Below are 19,209 nucleotides of genomic sequence, written 5' to 3'. Positions count from 1 at the left end.
CTATAATTTGAAAAGTGCTGTGGGATGCTTCTGAATGAATGCTAAATAAACAGTAAATTGTGAATGGTACATCAGTTCACGTACAGTAGGACCTAGTTGTATCACATGCGCTCTAATGTCAATAGTGGAGCACAAACCAATTCTGAAAGTCACTGTGTCCAGTACAGACACATCTACCTGGTTCAAGACACTTCAGATTATTCCAAATGTGGGTACCTGCTTGCCTGGGGATATGGTCTGGAATGGTGTTTCACTGCCAAGCCTTTCCTTAACCACAACATAGGGAAAAACCTCTAAAAGCTGAACTTCCATAAATAAAGTTGCTGCATCAAACACTGGTTAGCTGATATGTCACCACAGAGGCACTTCTGCCAGCATATGGGAGCACTCTTTCTTGTGATAACATCATAGTTGACGGTTAATGTTCAAAACCCAGTACAGCTGCTGGTAAGTTAGATTTTTCAGAGTGATGAGGTCCACTCACTACAGTGGTGCCTCCTGCTGACCATCATGGGGATTAGTTCTGCCAGACAGTGCACCCTCTCCATGTGATGCCTCTACGATCATCTTCTCTGCCTGCAGACCTGCATCAGTCCAAGTCCTCTTCATGACTCGGCCCTGTGGCCGAGTCACCATCTGTATTTCCCACTTCCAGGATGGGTACTACTGTTCAGTAGTCAAGCAATTTCCCCAGTGGTGAATGGGGGACCTGGGCCCACCCAATACTCTGGGTCCTGACCCAGGGACCCTGCAGATAGCAGCCTCCTGCTGTATCTCTTTAACTTTCTTCAATGGTGCTTCAATTGACTGGGCCACTTCCCGGTGGCCCCAGCACCTTCTTTTCCTTCTTCTCAGGGCATTCAGTCAGCAAATCCCAACAGCCAGCCAGAAGAAGTTCCTTGTTCCCCTGGTCCCTGCCAGCAACAGTTCTGTCCCAGATGCTGCCTTTGCTGCAGCCTGCTGGGAGTACAGTTCTCACTCCTTAGGCTCCCCGCAGCAACTCACTCTCCTCCGCTCTGTATTCTTTCGGTACTAGCTCTCTGGGCCCTGATTGGCGACTCCTTGCAGCCTCCCTCCAATTGGCTGCTTCCTGTGCAGCTTTCCTAGGCTGCTATGAGGACTCACCTCCCTTGCTCCTTTCTGGGAGGGGGTGTGGCAGGCACCCAAGGCCTCCATTAACCCATTCCACTTGTGGGTGTGATGAATACTCCATCGCACCCCTACAGACCTGCCAAGTCTATTTTTTTCCCTCTTTTCCACTGCCATATTGCCCTTTCTACTACTAGCCCTGCTTTCCCCTCCTGATACCTGTCTCAAGGTTCATTGCAGAGGGATTTCATAGGAAATCAGAAAATCATTTGTATTTAACAACGACAAAAAAGGCAAGGCACTATAGTGTTTTTGAAGTTGTCATTTCCTGTTTCCCTAACTTGTCTCATAATTTAAATGATCCAGATGTAGACTTTCTTATTGACATTTTCAGGGTTAATGAAATCCTTAAACTAGGGTAGTACTAATAGGCATTCCACCTTCCCATTTCTTGGGGCTTATTGTCATGAAAAAGAGAATAGGACTAATTCTGAAAGTATGGCATGTCAATGTACATATTTATTTTCTGATTTATACACCTGACATCTAGCTAGCTCTCTGCTCCCCATAAACACAATCAGCTCTCCACATTGCACTTTTATAATAGCATAACTTTAAAATGGAGTGGCATCTGGTTCTGAAGTTTGTACCTGAGTGTATTGAAATTTATGCAGAAATATAATTTGGCAGGCTTATTACCCCCTCCCCCCAGTTAGGCTGTTGGGTGGATTATGTCACTACACATCCTCCTTTAAGGTTCAGTAGCGTATTATAGGAAAGAGCTGGCATCCCTCCCACCCATCCCTCAGGTGATCAGTACTCAAGTATTTTGCAGGAGTGGTGTAACAAAATATTTATTTCTGGAGCACCACATTTAATCATAGATCAATCTGTGTCATTAAATTTGCCACAGAAGTTTCTTCTACAGGCTTGTGAACCAGAATGATCAGAGAGACCACAAATCGCTCTGCCTTCAGAGCAAAAAGTAAAGCATAGCCACTTCTTTGACCTAGCCATCCCAAATCAGTACAAGCATATACAAGCTATCTTTTGGGATGATGGAGAGGTACAGAAATCCATCAAACTGTGATTTGGAATTTTAGGTACTTGAAAACTACAGTAATGAGCACAGTAAAAATATTTGGAAGACTAAATTCTGTCTAAAGAAAAAATTTCCAGTCTCTGTACAGATCCACATAGACTATTTTGCTACATGCTCTATTTTTAGAGAGTTTAGATGGTAAAATTAAGAAACCTTTGCACAGTTATTTTTACAAGAGTATTTACTGCTCAAAATGAAAATGGTAAACTGCTCATTTAAAAAGAGTGAAACCCTAATTGTTGCTATATTGACTGTGCTTCTGTAACTTTGACAAATCAGGAACCCTGTCACATCCTCGGGGAAAGGGAGTTTGCCAAAACAGGACAGCTAAATTCAGGAAGAGGGGGCTGCACAGATTAATACTGGCCAAACATCCCACAAAAGCAGGTGGTCTGTGTACAGACGTACTAGTCCATTTAATTTTTTTCTTTGTTTGTAAATGTTGGATTTATTTAGTATCCTCTAATATGTGAGACAGTCTTGATAAATAAGAGAGCCTTATGCCCTCTTTTTCCTTGAGGTTTATTAGTGTTCGTTATAGCCATACACGCACTTTCTGTCTCTCTCCAAATAGTTACGGTGTGCTGCTTTGGGAACTGCTAACTGGGGAGGTACCATTCCGAGGAATTGATGGTCTAGCAGTTGCATACGGAGTTGCCATGAATAAACTTGCCCTTCCGATCCCATCCACGTGCCCAGAACCTTTTGCCAAACTCATGGAAGGTAAGAGCCAATTGCAGTGGGAGAGATAGTGTTTATATATTTTTCTTGAGTGCTTTCCATGAGTGCCTATTTTTGTAGGTTTCAGTAGCTCAGACCACAGAATTAGATGGTTTTTTTTCTCAGTGGACCATGTTATTACAGAAGCCATACTAAGTCTGCTATGACAGTTACTGTATCATAAGACCTCTAGGCTGCAGAAATAAAAGCCTTTATGAAGAGGGGAAGGGGATGTTCTTGTTGTCTTGCAGTCTTGATTGTGGTTGATGAGCTTACACCAAACCCCCAGATCCAAATACCACCACATTTGGAATATTTGAAATCTAAGCCCACTTCTGAATTTTGCAGCTTGAGCCTATTGATAGCTAATAGTATTATCACTATTATATATAATCAGAATGGTCTAGTGAAGAGGTCTTCAGTCTTTGGGGTGCAGAGTAACATTTGGGTGGGGCACAGCTGGGGCCCTCACCAACCCCCACAGGGGGTGGGGAGGGAGTGCCTCCTTTGCCCCGCACCTGGAGATCCGCCGCTAGCCGCGGCTGACAGCCCCGTGCTCAAGGTTCTGGGGCTCTGTGCCCAGCCGCAGCTGTGGGCCTCAGCCCCTGGCTGAGGGTCTGCTCCTGACTCCAGCTGTGGCCCCAGCCTCTGTCCCCTTGCCCCTGTCTGCGTCCCCCCTCCTGGAGCCGCAGCCCACTCCCAGCTCTGAGGGGGGGCATAGACAGGGGTAAGGGGGGTGCAAGGTAAAAAGTTTTGGGGACCACTAGTCTAGTGAATTGAACTCTTGGCTGGGGATCAGAAGGTTGGTATTCTATTCCTGCTGTGCCATTGACTTGATGGGCCACATTAATGTATTTTGTAATCAATGGAATAGTACCTGCTTGCAGTATTGACACAATAATTGAAATGAATGCTACCTGCAGTACAACTGGTGGTGAAATGGGCCTGGTATTTGACTTTTGATGAGTCACTTATCTCACAAAGGAGGGTTGTTAAGCTTAACGTGTATATAGTACTCTCAAAATGTAAAGTTCTATATAGTACTAGTGCTAAACGTCATCTGTATCCCCATCAATCTGGTAATGTCATACTCAAATTTTTGGGGGGATTTAATCATGACTTTGACATGCTGAAAAGCCCAGGTGGTTGAAGGCTTTTTTAAAATAAAAAAATATCAGTTTCCAGAGGTGGGTTATAGTACGAATATAGTACCAAAGGAAGGAATAGCCTTTTGTAGGGTGCAATTCAGGTGATGGCCCAGATGGGTTCTCTGACTATTATAACTCTGCAAATGTCCCCTAAGCCATCCACTCCAATCCAGTTCTTAATTTTTATCAAAATATGTATATAGAATTCTAAAAGAATGCTTAGAACTTCTATTTTGTGCCTTATAGCTGAGGCTCTCATAGTGCTTTACAACCATTAAAGAATTAAACCTCACAACCCTCCCATGAGTCTGGTAGTATTACCTCCACTTTACAGATGGGGAAAACGGAGGCATAGAGAGGTGAAGTGACTTGTTAAGTGTCACCCAATGAGTTTGTAGCAGGACTGGAAATAAACCCAGTTTACTGATTTCCCCCTGTTAGTGGGATAGACTTGCCTTTGATTTAAGCAGGTGTCACTGAGAGGTCTGTCTGCTTCTGGAATACTATTGTCTCTCTCTATCCTTTTGATACAGATTACAAACACAGTTCAATTAATAATCTAGAATTCTGCATAATGCTTTGCTAAAACAGTGAGCCATAGGATTACAAACAATAGAATTGCAGATATAGTACATGCATCTGCATTACTACAACTATGAATTCCCCTGGTTAGATACACAGGACATACAATGGGAACAATGGGAATCAGATTGTAAGTCAGTGAATTTAAGTACAACACAAAGAATGCAGTGCAGCAAGCTCCGTCTAAAAGAGCTAATGACAACATCAAGCAGTCATAATTCAGTGCATTTTATACTGACAGTGTTTCTTAGGAGAAGGGAGTCAGTTTCTTAAAATCAAACATGGGTGTTGGTGAGGTGGAAAATATTGGAAGGTGTGAAATAAAGTCATATGCCCTATATTTCAGCCCAATACCATAGAGCAACCACCACTTCCACTTTTGAATGTTAGCTTCAGGATATCCAGGGAGAACAACTGGAAGAGAATAAGAAAACAATCACTTTCCTCCCCCTTAGTCAGAATTGTTAGTCAAAAACACCATTTCCCTTCCTGGTGAACTCTGGTTCCCCTAATGCTGATTTTCTTTTGAATTACTGCCCTGGTGGTCGTTACTGAGATGACAAACATGAACTTCCTCTCTTCAGAGAAAAGATTTGTAAGTTACAACTGTCCTCATTAGTGCAGATAATGGCAGCTCTAGGCCTGGGAAAATAAAAGCCATGGACCACCTGCATCGTTATCAAGCTCACTCACTCATGCACTTGGCTGGCTGCAGCACTTTGTTTTACACTGGGTCATGTTTGCTTTGCCATTCTTAAAAACTGGGATAGAGGGGCAGGGATTATGCCCTTGACAATTTTTCTGTATCGCCCATCGTCACTAGTTGGTCAGCAGCAGGGAGACTACGAAGCAGTTTTGGACGTCCCTGGTTCTGCACATAGATATAAGAAGCATCTTGTGAGCCATAAAAAATGTTCATTCCTGTGTTGCTTTTGGGACCCAATCAGATGCCTAAAGAACAGCATCCTGATGCTCAAAATCTCAGTATCAAAATTCGCAAATGGAGAATTGTAATAATTTCAAAATTAAAAAAAAAATAATGCAAAATCAGAATCCCAGCAGAGTCAAAAAGGATAAGAAATAGGAGTTCAGATTAATCCCTGGTTTAATTGTGTTAAATTAATAGAATTATTGCAGGGATGAATTTGGCTCGTGATGTCCTCTAATCTAAATGGCAATTTTAAAATTATAAAGCATCAGTAGAATATTTAATGTTCTTGGAATGTTCTAAACTTCCTTTTTTTTTCCTTCAAAAAAGCAAGCAATATTCCACTTTTTTGCACAATTTGCACAACTTCCCTTGGCCATGTGGGAAGCCCGTGCTTCAGCCCCTCCAGGTACTGGTTGGAAGGAATGATTACACTTACACATTGGGAAGGCCCTCTGCATTACAGCATGTGTTTCTGCAACTGTGGGGGGTTGAGGTTGTTGTACTCTGCCACCTCTGGGACTATGGTCATGTGATAGGCCTTTCCTATCTGACTTCTTGTTGGGGATTGGCATGCAGGAGTTCTCTAGCATTAAAGGGAATAAGTGTATTGCTCAGGCAGGAATCTGCAAAGACTGCACTAGAAGACAATAATGAAGATTACAGTAGGAGAAAAAATGTAGAATGAAAAACTGACATTTGCTGAGGTAGGGGGCCTACATTTGAGGTGAAGAGGTTGAATGGTTGGGATTTTCCTGGTCATGAGAGTTTCAGATCATCCACTTAACATGATGGTATTTTTAAAAGCAGGGTCTTGGTAATTTAAGAGTTTGTGATTTTATTATACACCATTCTTTATTTAATATCTCTGGTCCACATTATCGTAGTATCTGAGCATCTTTTATATACTATTGCCTGTTAGCAGCGGCTGAGAATTGTACATGTGGTAAGATGGTGCCTTAAATTCTGTATTTTGGGAGCTATATAATAGAATAATTCACTGCATTTTGAGTTTACTTTTTGAAACATGAAAGCTCAGATCTGGTTCAGATTAAGTGGAAAAAGTTACTTGTTCTTTGCTCATCTAATACACACACACACACACACACACACACCACACAACTAGGTGTCAAGGACTGACTGTGTCTGCCTGGGACGAGAATAGCAAGGTATATTGCAGATCAGAATTGAAGATATATAGAATACATCTTCACTGCAAGGTTAGCTCAGGCTCTTACTCAGTTGTTGCCCCTCAGCTCCCTTTCATCCACACAATCAGCCCTCTTACCTGAGTTAGGTGATTCTTTCTACCTCAACTAACTGGCGTAGCTGGTATGGGTTAGAGCCTAGCTTTGCTTTCACTCAGACTGGTAACCTGCCCACTTTGCAGTGAGGTTGCAGGCTAAATCACAAGAGTGCTGATAGTCCTTCAAGCCTTCTCACAATTCCTTCTGTGTGCAGGAGGACAGATGAGTTCTCCTACAACTCACTGGAAAATAATCCATAGAGTGGCTCTAACTGCAGCACAAAGAGTTATGAGACATGCTCACAGAAATCCTAGCAGCACACATGGGAGAGCACAGCACCAGTGAGGACACACTAACTTGGGTATGGCTTTGTATTGTGGCTGCTCACACCCAATCTAGTCTAACTTAAGTACCATTCATCCAAATTAACTCTCCAATGAAGTGCAGAAGAAGCTAATACTAACCCTTGCTTCTCTATGCCGAGCTATGCTCTCACAGCAAAACCAGTCTCTGCTCCATAACCAATTAGAGTTTAAAGCAAAGTATTTGGGGGAAATATTTATACTGTGTGGTTTTTAACAAGCTTGGTAGTGTAGTTATCTATAAATTGAGTCAGTCTCTAACAATATTTTAGTTAGTTAACATCTATATTTCAGTAGCATTTAGAAGCCAACGAATCAGGACATATTTAAAATGACAGTCTCTGCCCCAAAGAGCCTAGTCTACAAGAGAAGACACGAAGATGAGGTTGGGGGATGGGAGAGGCAGGGTAACAAAAATGCGATTGTGCACAATTCTTAGCCAGTCAGAAGGAGTAAACACAACTTACCACCTGTTTAGTCTCTAACTTACTTATTCTGATGTTTAACAACTTGCTTGCCTTTGTCCTCTTTTAGACTGTTGGAATTCTGACCCACACTCACGACCATCTTTCACCGATATACTAGACCAACTCACTACCATAGAGGAGTCTGGCTTTTTTGAAATGCCCAAAGATTCCTTCCACTCCTTGCAGGAAGACTGGAAGCATGAGATCCAGGAGATGTTTGATCAGCTCAGAGCCAAAGAAAAGGTAAAAAGAGAACAACATTCCGCTCTCATGTTATCTTGGACTGTGATCTTGTCTAGTTTCACAGCCTAAACAGGTATCATCTTTGTGTGTTAGTTTCTTTTACTGGCATTTTTAATATGTACCTAAAGGGATTGGAATGGGAACAAATTAGGTTGTAGTACTCTTCCATGCTGTGTCCACGCTTAAACTCTGCCTGCTTGTGACATCAAAATGAGAGTCCAGTCACAAATATTGAAGATTTTCCATAATATGATAGTCCCTCTCCATTTTTCCATGTGTCACCTGGCAGTGAAATTGTTAACAATCGTGACAAATACATTATCGTTAGGCTTAGATGTCAACACCCAAATAATATGGAAGAGGCAGTTCACATTCTCAGAGCTGTTGTTTCTGGCTGCCTGCAAATTCAAACGAACATCAGTATTGGTTACACGATGGTCACCTTGTCAAGGTTTTGGTCACAACCACAAGGGCTAGAGACTTAAATTTTTGTAATTATATTTCAGATACTGGAGCACAAGGTACATCTGCCAACCCAATTTGACTCTTTGTAGGGAATTAGCTCAGCTCATCATGTACTTGGGAAGCTTTTAAAAATGTCAGTATGCCTGTGTTTTTAGGGGTCTCTTGATATAATCATGCTAGTAATGGTATTGACCGCTTTCTTTCACAAATCATACGGGTTTCCCACTTGACTGATTTAGTTGATATGGCACAATTTTGCAGTGCTGTTCTAGGTGTCAAGTACACATGTACACTTAAAATGTAATGGATATGGCCTGCAGTGTCAGTAACCAGATTGTGACACATGGAGCCTCTAATCTGTGTCTTCCTCAGGCTCTGGACTGTAGGGATTGCCAGCAAGCAAGAGCAACAGTAAAGACAAAATGGAAATAGCCTCAGAGGATGGATCAATGAGAAGAGAAGTTCAAGTAGACAGAGCTGTTGTACCCTGATTTGCCCCCCTCCCCATAGCAGGAGTTCTCCATGTGTCTGGAACTGATGCAGGGCCAGAGGAAGAAGAAACACAGCTGGTGGCTGGCTCGCTAAAAAGCTATCTGCCTTTCATATACTTTTCTTTATGGTCTCTGCTGCAAATAGTCACTGGAGCCACTGAAGCATCTGTTTCCCAGCTATTCCCTACTCTGTTTTCCTGGAAAACTCCAGCAGGTCCCTTTGTCTTCCCTTTTCCTCCTTCCCCTTCCCCATAGTGGTATTGCACTGTCTAGTAAGTGTAAGAGAAACACTGAATGATTGAGTGTGGCAGCAGACTAAGTGGAGACAGCATGGGAGGATAGTAAGGACAAGGGGATGAACAATGTCCACCACCAAAAATAAAGGCTGCTCAGTGAATGGGGGTGGAGTTCTCATCAGAAAAGTGGAGTACTGTCAGAAAAGTGAACATAAACTGCAGCAGCTCTGTTACTGCCCTCGTAGAACATCTGCTTACTATGGTCAGTATAAGAAGAGGGGAGGAAGTCCCCATCAGTGTATTACAATGGAGTGACTTAATACGTCCAGCAGTTGGGCTGGTGGATATATGCCTAAACAAGGTTAAGGGAACAATGAGCTTATCTATAATGAAAGTGTCACTTAAAGGTCAATTTGCTTTAGGCTCAAATGTTAATTTAGGGGTTGAGGGAGAAAGGGCTCTTTAAAAAAAGACAAAACAAACAAGCGAAAAAAACAACCCTTAATGTGAATACAAATGTGTTCAGAACTTTTTTTTTAAATTACATGAACTTTTTTTACATATAAACACTTCCTTCTGATGGTGGTGTCCATTGGTACACGTGGTACAACAGCATTATGTTAGTGCAGTAGAGGCAGAAAATGAAACAGCTCTAATTAGTCCAAGTTCAGTGTCCAGTCTTAGTGATGTGCAAACAGTAAATAAAACCACCAATTATGTGAATTAATTAAAAAAATTATTTAAATGTGTAGTTTTTCTTAAATTGATAAATTTTTCAGAGCAAGAACTGTCTGTACAGTGCATAGCACAGTGGGGGCCCCAATCCCAATTGGAGCTTCTGGTGCTACTATTAGAGAAGTAAAAATATGAATCATCTATAGCATTCAGAAAAGGACATTTTGAAGAATACTTACTTTGACAACTAGTATTTGTTTTTAAATAAAGCTTATCATTAAGCTTGTAGGATGGTATTACAGATAACAGTGAGGTTACAGAAAAAAGAAGAAAAAGAGAGAGAGAGAGAGAGAAAATCAGTTTAAAAATCCATACAATTTAACAGGATGCTTCCAAACCAAAAGGAATTAAACTTGAACTTTTCAACTTTTACCTCTGCAGTTAAATTGACCAACTGGAGATAATTATTCTGTGATTTTTCTGAAACCTTTTGTCCTTGTGGTGAGAAGGAAGGAATGTGATGGGGAGAGCAAAGGATTTGGAGATCTCAGGAACAATTAATTCCAGTAGATCCGTTTCATCAACAAAGGGCAAGGTGAATAGTTAACTTTAAAATCCTCCATGTTCACAAGGATGCTGCACCCTAGCATGAGTTGATAGGAATGACCTCTATGTAACGAACGTTTAAAAGGAAACAAATAAACCTCACTTCATCTCTCTTGATAACGTTATTGTGTAGATTTGTGTTAGAGCTCACAGACTCCGTCTTTAACGCCAGAAGAGACCATCGTGATCATCTAGTCCAGAGGTCCCCAATGCGGTGCCCGTGGGTGCCATGGCGCCCGTGGGGGCATCTAAATGCGCCCGCGTCCTGGCCGGCGGTGGAGCATCCACTGAAATGCCGCCAAATTTCTGCAGCATTTCGGCGGCGACGCCTCTCGATGACGTCACTTGAGTGGCTCAGCCCGCCACACTCTGGGGTTTCGGCCCCTGGCTCCTGCCAGCTGGGGTCTCAACCTGCTTCCAGCCTGGGGAAAGGAACCCCAGGCCAGTAGCGGGCGCTGAGTGGGACCAGCAATGGGACCCTCGTTGGCAGGAGCCGGTGGTGGAAATCCCAGAGCGGTGGCGTGCTGAGCAGCTCAGCCCGCCACTGCTCTGGGGTTTTGGCTGCCAACTCCTGCCAGCTGGGGTCACAGCCTGCTGCCAGTCTGGGTTTCCTTCCCCAAGGCCAGCAGCGGGTGCTGAGTGGGACCAGCGGCGGGACCCTGGCTGGCAAGGGGCCAGCAGCGGGAACCCCAGAGTGGCAGCAGGCTGAGCGGCTCAGCCCGCCCCGCATGCCATCAAAAATCTGCTTGCATGCCACCTTTGGCACGCCTGCCATAGGTTGACAACCACTGCTCTAATGTATCTATAGTGAGCAACCATATCTCCCCTCAGCCTTTGTTTTGTTAGGCTCAACAAACCAAGCTCCTTGAGTCTCCTCTCATAAGATAGGTTTTCCATTCCTCTGATCATCCTAGTAGCCCTTCTCTGCACCAGTTCCAGTTTGAATTCATCTATCTCAACCATAGGAGACTAGAACTGTGCACACAGTATTCCATATGATGTCTCACTAGTGTTTTGTATAATAATACTAATACTTCCCTGTCTCTGTTGGGAATACCTCACCTGATGCATCCTAGGATTGCATTAGGCTTTTTCACAGCCACATCACATTGGTGACTCATAGTCATCTTGCGATCGACCAATAGACCCAGGTCTTTCTATTCCTCTGTCACTTCCAACTGATACATCCCCTGCTTATAGCAACATTTCTTGCAGTTAGTCCCTAAAGGCATGCCCTTGCACTCTGCACTATTAAATTTCATCCCATTTCTATTCCAGTTTTCAAGGTCATCTTGTAGGATATTCCAGTCCTCCTTCACAATGGCGGATTAGCCACTCTGCTGACGGACCCCAGGTCCCCAGCCAATTGGGGGACTCTGAGGAAAAATGTGTCCTGACCCCGCGCCCCTACCCTGCTCCCCAGCATGTTTCGGCTCACGAGGAGTGAACAGAGCAGGATGGAGCGGATTTTCCCCTGCGCTCTGGGTCCTGCCTCAGCAGCTGAACACCGCCTCCTGGGTCCTAGTCTTCTCCACATTCAGATCCTTAAGTTCTTCAGTCCAGTCCACTTTCCTCACTACTTCCCATAATTTTTTTTGAAGTTTACCCTTTTGAAATAAAAAAATCCTACTTGCAGACCTATTTTTGTTTATCCTTCCTTTTAGTGTAAATTGAATTAGCTTATGATCACTTGATCCAAAGTTGCCCTCTACAGCCAGTTCTTTTGTGAGGTTCTGGTTGCTTACCAATACTAAATTTAAAATGGTGTCACTTCTTGTTGGTTCGGTGACTATTTGGTGGAGAAAACTTTCAGCCATCACATCGAGAAATATCTGCGCCCTGCTGTTATTAGTAGCACTTGTCCGTCAATCTATATCTTAGAAATTCAAGTCTCCCATAATCACACAATTCCTATGAATACTTATTTCATTAAAGGTCTCTATCCATATCCAAATAGGATCCTTTGGGTCTGTAGCATATCCCAAGCACTATCTCATTGGAGCTTCTGTTACCTTTCTTCCTCAAAGTGATTTTGGTCACCAACAGATTCTGTTTTCCCATTCCATCACTTCTAATTTCTTTACGGTGTACCTTGTCATTAATGTGCAATGCTAGTCCACTGCCTTTACCTTTTTATTTCTGTCTTTCCTCAACAGCACATGTCGTTCAGTACCTGTACTCAAGTCATGACTACTATTCCACCATGTTTCTGTTATCCCTATAATATCTTGTTTCACTTCCTGCACCAGTAATTCTAGTTCCTCTGTTTGGTTGCCTTACGTTGGAGCTAGGTTTTTTGTTTTGTTTTCTGTCTTATGATGCGCTAGATGGGAACATTTTAATTTTTAGATTGTTTTGAAGTCAATTTAAACAAATTAATGTAGATGCTGATTTAGTCAGGAAAACAAGGGGGAGTTAACAGTTGGAAATTCTGAACAAATCCTGCAAAAATAAGCTGCCATATTCTATGTCTTCCCCCGTTCACCCTCCCAGATACCTGGAAAGCAAGCATCCAGCTTCAACTGCTGTCATCATCTTGCTGGAAAGGTGGAAAGTCTGAAGTTGCTGTGTTCATTGATGTGGACATGTGCTACTTACTCCCTGGCTCCCCTGTCATAATGGCAATACCCAGACCTGAACAAGCCAGAGTATGTGAAAGTTCTGGCTGAGCCTCCAGTAGCATAGTCAAATCTGTGCTTATCAAGAGATCTGATGCAGAGCCGAATCTTTTGATGCACATTGTAATGTTCAGTCTTTTATCTTGAAACATTTTTCTCCAAGTTAAATATCTAACTGTACGTATTAGGGAAAGCACCTACATCTGAAATATTTTATACTAGTTAAAGGGAACAACATCTAACATGCCAAAGTTGGAAATGTTTACTTTATTTTTGCAGTCAGTATAGTGCTTGAAAAGTGCCTGGCTGACCTCTGTAGAGACTGAAGTTCTTTGTTTAATCACAGATCAGACACATCATGATCAGCAGCAGAATAAGCTTCTCCCACATTGCCCTGTCAAAGTGCCTCAACCCTAAGCTGGAGGGACAGCTTTGAAAGGGGAGAGTGGAGTTCAGTCTCTGTCACTTCACTCCTTGGCCTCCTTGCTGAGTATGTGAGCCAGGCCAGTAATGAACTCCAGCCATCTTTGGATTTGCTCCTCTAGTAGGTAGAATAGTTTCAGAACTCATATGTCATACTTGTGATCTATGGAATTCTTCTCTCTTTCCTCCCCGCAGGAGCTGCGCACGTGGGAGGAGGAGCTGACCCGTGCTGCACTCCAGCAGAAGAACCATGAGGAGCTGCTGCGGCGGCGGGAGCAGGAGTTGGCGGAGCGTGAGATTGACATCCTAGAAAGGGAGCTCAACATCATCATCCACCAGCTGTGCCAGGAGAAGCCTCGGGTGAAGAAGCGCATAGGCAAGTTCAAGAAGAACCGTCTTAAGTTGAAAGATGGCAATCGCATCAGCCTCCCTTCAGGTCAGTGATGCTGTAGTGCCGGGTTATAGAGGGGTCCTCTTGTGCCAAATGAGTTTCTGTTAAATGTAGCTCCTTTGTGCCTGCAGTCGTAGAATGTCCCATTGATGGTCACAAGATGTGCCTTAAAAAATCCCAACCTCTTTGGCATCAAGAAATTAAAGATTAGTGGTTATAGGGAAAAACATAGGAAATGGTAACAATAGGATGCACTATGAATAACATTGTCCAAAGGGTAAGGATGTGGTTAAAGAGGAATGGTGAATGTTTGTGTGTTTGTAGCACACATCACTAGTCTGCAGCTGGTATCAGGAAATTCACTTTAAAGCAAAATATTAATTTTAACTACCAATGCAACATTTAGTTCAACAATACCCCAAATGCCCACTTTCATTGAAGGCAATACCTGAAAGTGGTGGAAGTGTCTACTCTGGAGTCTTCTTATTGCTAAATAAAGCTCATGTGGGTATATTTGATATCAGAACAGCAACCATAGTCCATTACACTGCTGGTGTGGGAAATGGCCGTGGGACTCTGAGAGTCATGTTGGGTAGCTAAGGGAAGATTATGAGGACTACAGCACTCAACTTCTCAGCACCATTTAGCTCATAAATACAGAATTAGATTGCTGCTTCGTTCCCTCAAGACTGGATGGAAAATGTCACTTGGTTGGCCAGCAATTGGGAAAGTAGGTGGGAGAATGAGGATGGCTGCCAATTGAGTAGTGAGTCCATTGTGAGAAGAGTGGGTACTGAATGTGCAAATTGCTTGGGGAGTTCCAAAATGGCGGAAAACAGAAAGCTGCCTGTGTTTGATTATATAATTCACCCAGAGTTGGCAGCCTTGTTATAGATGGTTCTTAACATGTACTGCACAGTTGACTCTCTCTCCGAAGGAAGACTGAGAGTTGGGGGGAAGAGATGGTGGTAGATTATATTTTTAATAATAACAGCCATCTTTAATAAGATTGTAAACATTTGTTTCATGAATTTTAGCTTACCCCATAAGCCTCTTTGGGAAATGAGATGAAAAGGTTTCTACCTGAAAAATTATGCAGGTACATATGGGTAGGAATGTTAGTCCCCAACTGGACACACTTATATGCGGCTCCTTTGCAGTTGTATGTCCAGATGCAAAGTGCTAATGTTCAGGCTACGTTAGGTGTGTGTGCAAATTGGGGGTTTATGTGCCTGCAAAGATGCACTGAAACACTGATGCCATTCTGCAAAGGTACCAGAAAGAATTAATAATCTTCTTTGTTGTGTTTCATGAATGAGTATTTTAATTGTGATTTTGGTTTTTTTTTAAACAGATTTCCAGCACAAGTTCACTGTGCAAGCATCTCCAACCATGGACAAAAGGAAAAGCTTGATCAGTAGTTGTTCCAGTCCTCCTGCAAGTCCTACCGTCATTCCCAGACTCAGGGCCATACAGTGTAAGGAGCTTACTATAACATTGAACTTGGGAAGAAATATAATATGTCTAGCAGGTGCCGCAGTGGGGTGTTGAGTCTTGTTTAGGAAAGGCCTATAAACGTTCCTGAAAGAAGTCTAACTGTGGGGAGTAGGTGGGGAATGTTCCTTCTCCCAGAAATTGAACCTCACTTATTTGTGTTTCTGGGCACTTGCTGATTGATTGTATTGGAAGTATATTTCTCAGGGATATAGCCTGCTTGCTATAACTAAATGTATGGGATATATTTGGAAGTTCAGAATGTATTTTTGAGGTGGATCAGCTGAATAGGCTGAAAGAGAACTGTGTGGCAAAGGAATGGAAATTGTTTGTTAAAAACATTTCAAGAAAAATGGAAGCAATTGGTTTGGGAATGTGGCCCTGTCATAACAAGCAGTGGAGACCTTAAAGGGGACACAAGTACATTTTGAAGAGCAATATGAAGGTAGTGTTGCCTAGTGATTAGTGTGGGTCTCAGCACCATGAGAGTTGGATTTCTATTCTCTTGTTGGAGTTTTAGAAGAGAACCCAAGGATTAAATAGGCTATGAAGGCCTCTCAGGGTGATGACATAACCTTATTCCCAGATTTGGACCTTAGCGTCCAAAATATGGGGGTTAGCATGAAAACCTCCAAGCTTAGTTACCAGCTTGGACCTGGTACCTGCTGCCACCACCCAAAAAATTAGAGTGTTTTGGGGCACTCTGGTCCCTCTGAAAAACCTTCCCTGGGGACCCCACGACCCAAATCCCTTGAGTCTCACAACCAAGGGAAATAATCCTTTTTCCCTTCCCCCCTCCAGGTGCTCCTGGAGAGATACACAGACACAAGCTCTGTGAAACTACACAGAGGGACTCCCCCTCTCCGTTCCCAATCCTGGAAACAAAAAGTACTTTCCTATTCCCCCAGAGGGAATGCAAAGTCAGGCTATCAATCCAACACACAAATCTCCCCTTGATTTCTTCCTCCCACCAATTCCCTGGTGAGTACAGACTCAATTTCCCTGAAGTAAAGAAAAACTCCAACAGGTCTTAAAAGAAAGCTTTATATAAAAAGAAAGAAAAATACATCCAAATGTTCTCTCTGTATTAGATGATACAACACAGGGTCAATTGCTTAAAAGAATATTGAATAAACAGCCTTATTCCAAAAGAATACAAATCAAAGCACTCCAGCACTTATATTCATGCAAATACCAAAGAAAAGAAACCATATAACTTACTATCTGATCTCTTTGTCCTTACACTTAGAAACAGAAGACTAGAAAAAAGAAACTACTTCTCCAAAGCTCAGAGAAAGCAGGCAGGCAGAAAACAAAGACAAAGACACTCAATTCCCTCCACCCAAAGTTGAAAAAATCCGGTTTCCTGATTGGTCCTCTGGTCAGGTGCTTCAGGTGCAAGAGACATTAACCCTTAGCTATCTGTTTATGACACGCCCCCCAAATTGCAGACAGTGGGGAAGCTCACTGGCGGCGATTTCCTTCTAGAACTTGAAAATAAACAGATTAATACAACACATACACCTTTACATATACTCCTAAGTATATAACTAACAGACTTCTACATTTTAAGAACACTTTTTAACTACTGAATTATGGGAAACTCTCACGGGAGAGTGCATCAGCAACTTTATTAGAAGCTCCTGTGATGTGTTGAATTTCAAAATCAAAATCTTGGAGAGCTAAACTCCAACGAAGAAGTTTCTTGTTGTTCCCCTTGGCAGTATGAAGCCACTTTAGTGCAGCATGGTCAGTTTGTAGTTGGAACCGCCGTCCCCAAACATATGGGCGTAGCTTTTCCAGGGCGTACACAATGGCATAGCATTCCTTTTCACTGACTGACCAGTGACTTTCCCTCTCAGACAGTTTCTTGCTGAGAAACACGACAGGATGGAAGTTGTGATCTGTTGCTTCCTGCATGAGCACTGCTCCTATACCACGCTCAGATGCATCTGTGGTTACTAGGAATGGCTTGTCAAAGTCCGGGGCCCTGAGCACAGGGTCAGACATGAGCATCGCCTTAAGCTGGGTAAAGGCCTTTTGACACTCATCAGTCCACTTAACTGCATTTGGCTGGGTCTTTTTGGTCAGGTCGGTCAGTGGGGCAGCGATTTGGCTGTAGTGTGGTACAAATCGCCTGTAGTATCCGGCCAAGCCTAAGAAGGATTGGACCTGTTTCTTTGACCTTGGGACAGGCCACTTTTGGATAGCATCCACCTTGGCCTGTAGGGGGTTTATGGTTCCTCGACCCACCTGGTGCCCCAGGTAAGTCACTCTGTTTTGGCCTATTTGACACTTTTTGGCCTTAACAGTTAGTCCTGCCTGCCTGATGCGCTCAAAGACCTTTTCCAGGTGTAGTAGGTGTTCGGGCCAGGAGTCTGAAAAAATGGCCACATCATTGAGGTAGGCAACTGCAAATTCTGCCAGTCCAGCTAGTAGACCATCTACCAGTCTCTGGAAGGTGGCGGGTGCATTTCGAAGGCCGAAAGGAAGGACATTGAATTCATACACCCCCGCATGGGTGACGAATGCTGACCTCTCCTTGGCAGGTTCATCTAGCGGTACTTGCCAGTACCCCTTGGTTAAGTCTATTGTAGAGATGAACTGGGCACGTCCCAACTTTTCCAATAGCTCATCGGTACGTGGCATTGGATAGTTGTCCGGACGAGTTACAGCATTTAGCTTACGGTAGTCCACGCAAAAGCGTATTTCCCCATCTGGTTTGGGTACCAGAACCACTGGAGATGCCCATGCACTGGAAGATGGGCGGATTATACCCATCTGTAGCATGTTCTGGATCTCCCGTTCTATAGCAGCTTGGGCATGAGGAGACACTCGGTAGGGTGGGGTTCTGATTGGGTGAGCATTACCTGTATCAATGGAGTGGTATGCCCGTTCAGTCCGTCCTGGGGTGGCTGAGAACAATGGGGCGAAGCTAGTGCACAGCTCCTTGATTTGTTGCCGCTGCAGACGTTCCAGGGTGGTTGAGAGGTTCACCTCTTCCACGCCACCGTCTTTTTTCCCGTCGTAGTAGACACCGTCAGGCCACTCAGCATCCTCTCCCTGGACTGTAAACTGACAAACCTGTAAGTCTCTGGAATAGAAAGGCTTGAGAGAATTAACATGGTACACTTTAGGCTGTAGTGAGGAATTGGGAAATGCTATGAGGTAGTTTACAGCTCCCAGGCGCTCTTGGACCGTGAATGGCCCTTCCCATGATGCTTCCATCTTATGGGCCTGTTGCGCCTTCAAGACCATAACCTGGTCTCCTACCTTGAAGGACCGATCTCTGGCATGTCTGTCATACCAGGCCTTTTGCTCTTCTTGAGCATCCTTTAGGTTCTCTCTAGCAAGGGCTAAAGAGTGTCGGAGGGTGCTTTGTAGGTTGCTTACAAAGTCCAGAATGTTAGTTCCTGGAGAAGGCGTAAACCCCTCCCATTGCTGCTTCACCAACTGTAATGGCCCCTTAACCTCGTGACCATACACAAGTTCAAATGGTGAAAACCCTAAACTGGGATGTGGTACAGCCCTGTAGGCAAACAGCAACTGCTGCAACACTAGGTCCCAATTATTGGAGAATTCGTTGATGAATTTTCGTATCATGGCCCCCAAAGTTCCATTGAACCTTTCCACCAGGCCATTGGTTTGATGGTGGTACGGGGTGGCAACCAAGTGATTCACCCCATGAGTTTCCCACAGTTTTTCCATGGTCCCTGCCAGGAAATTAGACCCTGAATCTGTAAGGATGTCAGAGGGCCAACCTACCCTGGCAAAGATGTCTGTTAGGGCCAGGCACACAGTGTTAGCCCTGGTGTTGCCTAGAGCTACTGCTTCTGGCCATCGGGTAGCAAAGTCCACTAAAGTCAGTACGTACTGCTTTCCTCTGGGCGTCTTTTTTGGGAAAGGGCCCAGAATATCCACA

The 19,209-nt window shown here is 43.6% G+C and overlaps 1 protein-coding gene across 1 annotated transcript in view; it reads left to right on the top strand.

Annotated features, from left to right (window-relative positions):
• The window catches only part of MAP3K9 (mitogen-activated protein kinase kinase kinase 9), a 69,809-nt gene that overhangs the window by 29,699 nt on the left and 20,901 nt on the right, over window positions 1-19,209 (top strand). The window contains exons 4-7 of the mRNA XM_050953647.1: window positions 2,766-2,914; window positions 7,713-7,888; window positions 13,598-13,838; window positions 15,148-15,270. Coding sequence (XP_050809604.1) covers window positions 2,766-2,914; window positions 7,713-7,888; window positions 13,598-13,838; window positions 15,148-15,270 — 689 coding nt within the window. The remainder of the gene's footprint in view (window positions 1-2,765; window positions 2,915-7,712; window positions 7,889-13,597; window positions 13,839-15,147; window positions 15,271-19,209) is intronic.

This window comes from Gopherus flavomarginatus, chromosome 5, assembly GCF_025201925.1.
Source record: "Gopherus flavomarginatus isolate rGopFla2 chromosome 5, rGopFla2.mat.asm, whole genome shotgun sequence".
Classification (NCBI taxonomy): Eukaryota; Metazoa; Chordata; order Testudines; family Testudinidae; genus Gopherus; species Gopherus flavomarginatus.
This window is presented reverse-complemented; position numbering and strand designations above follow the sequence as displayed.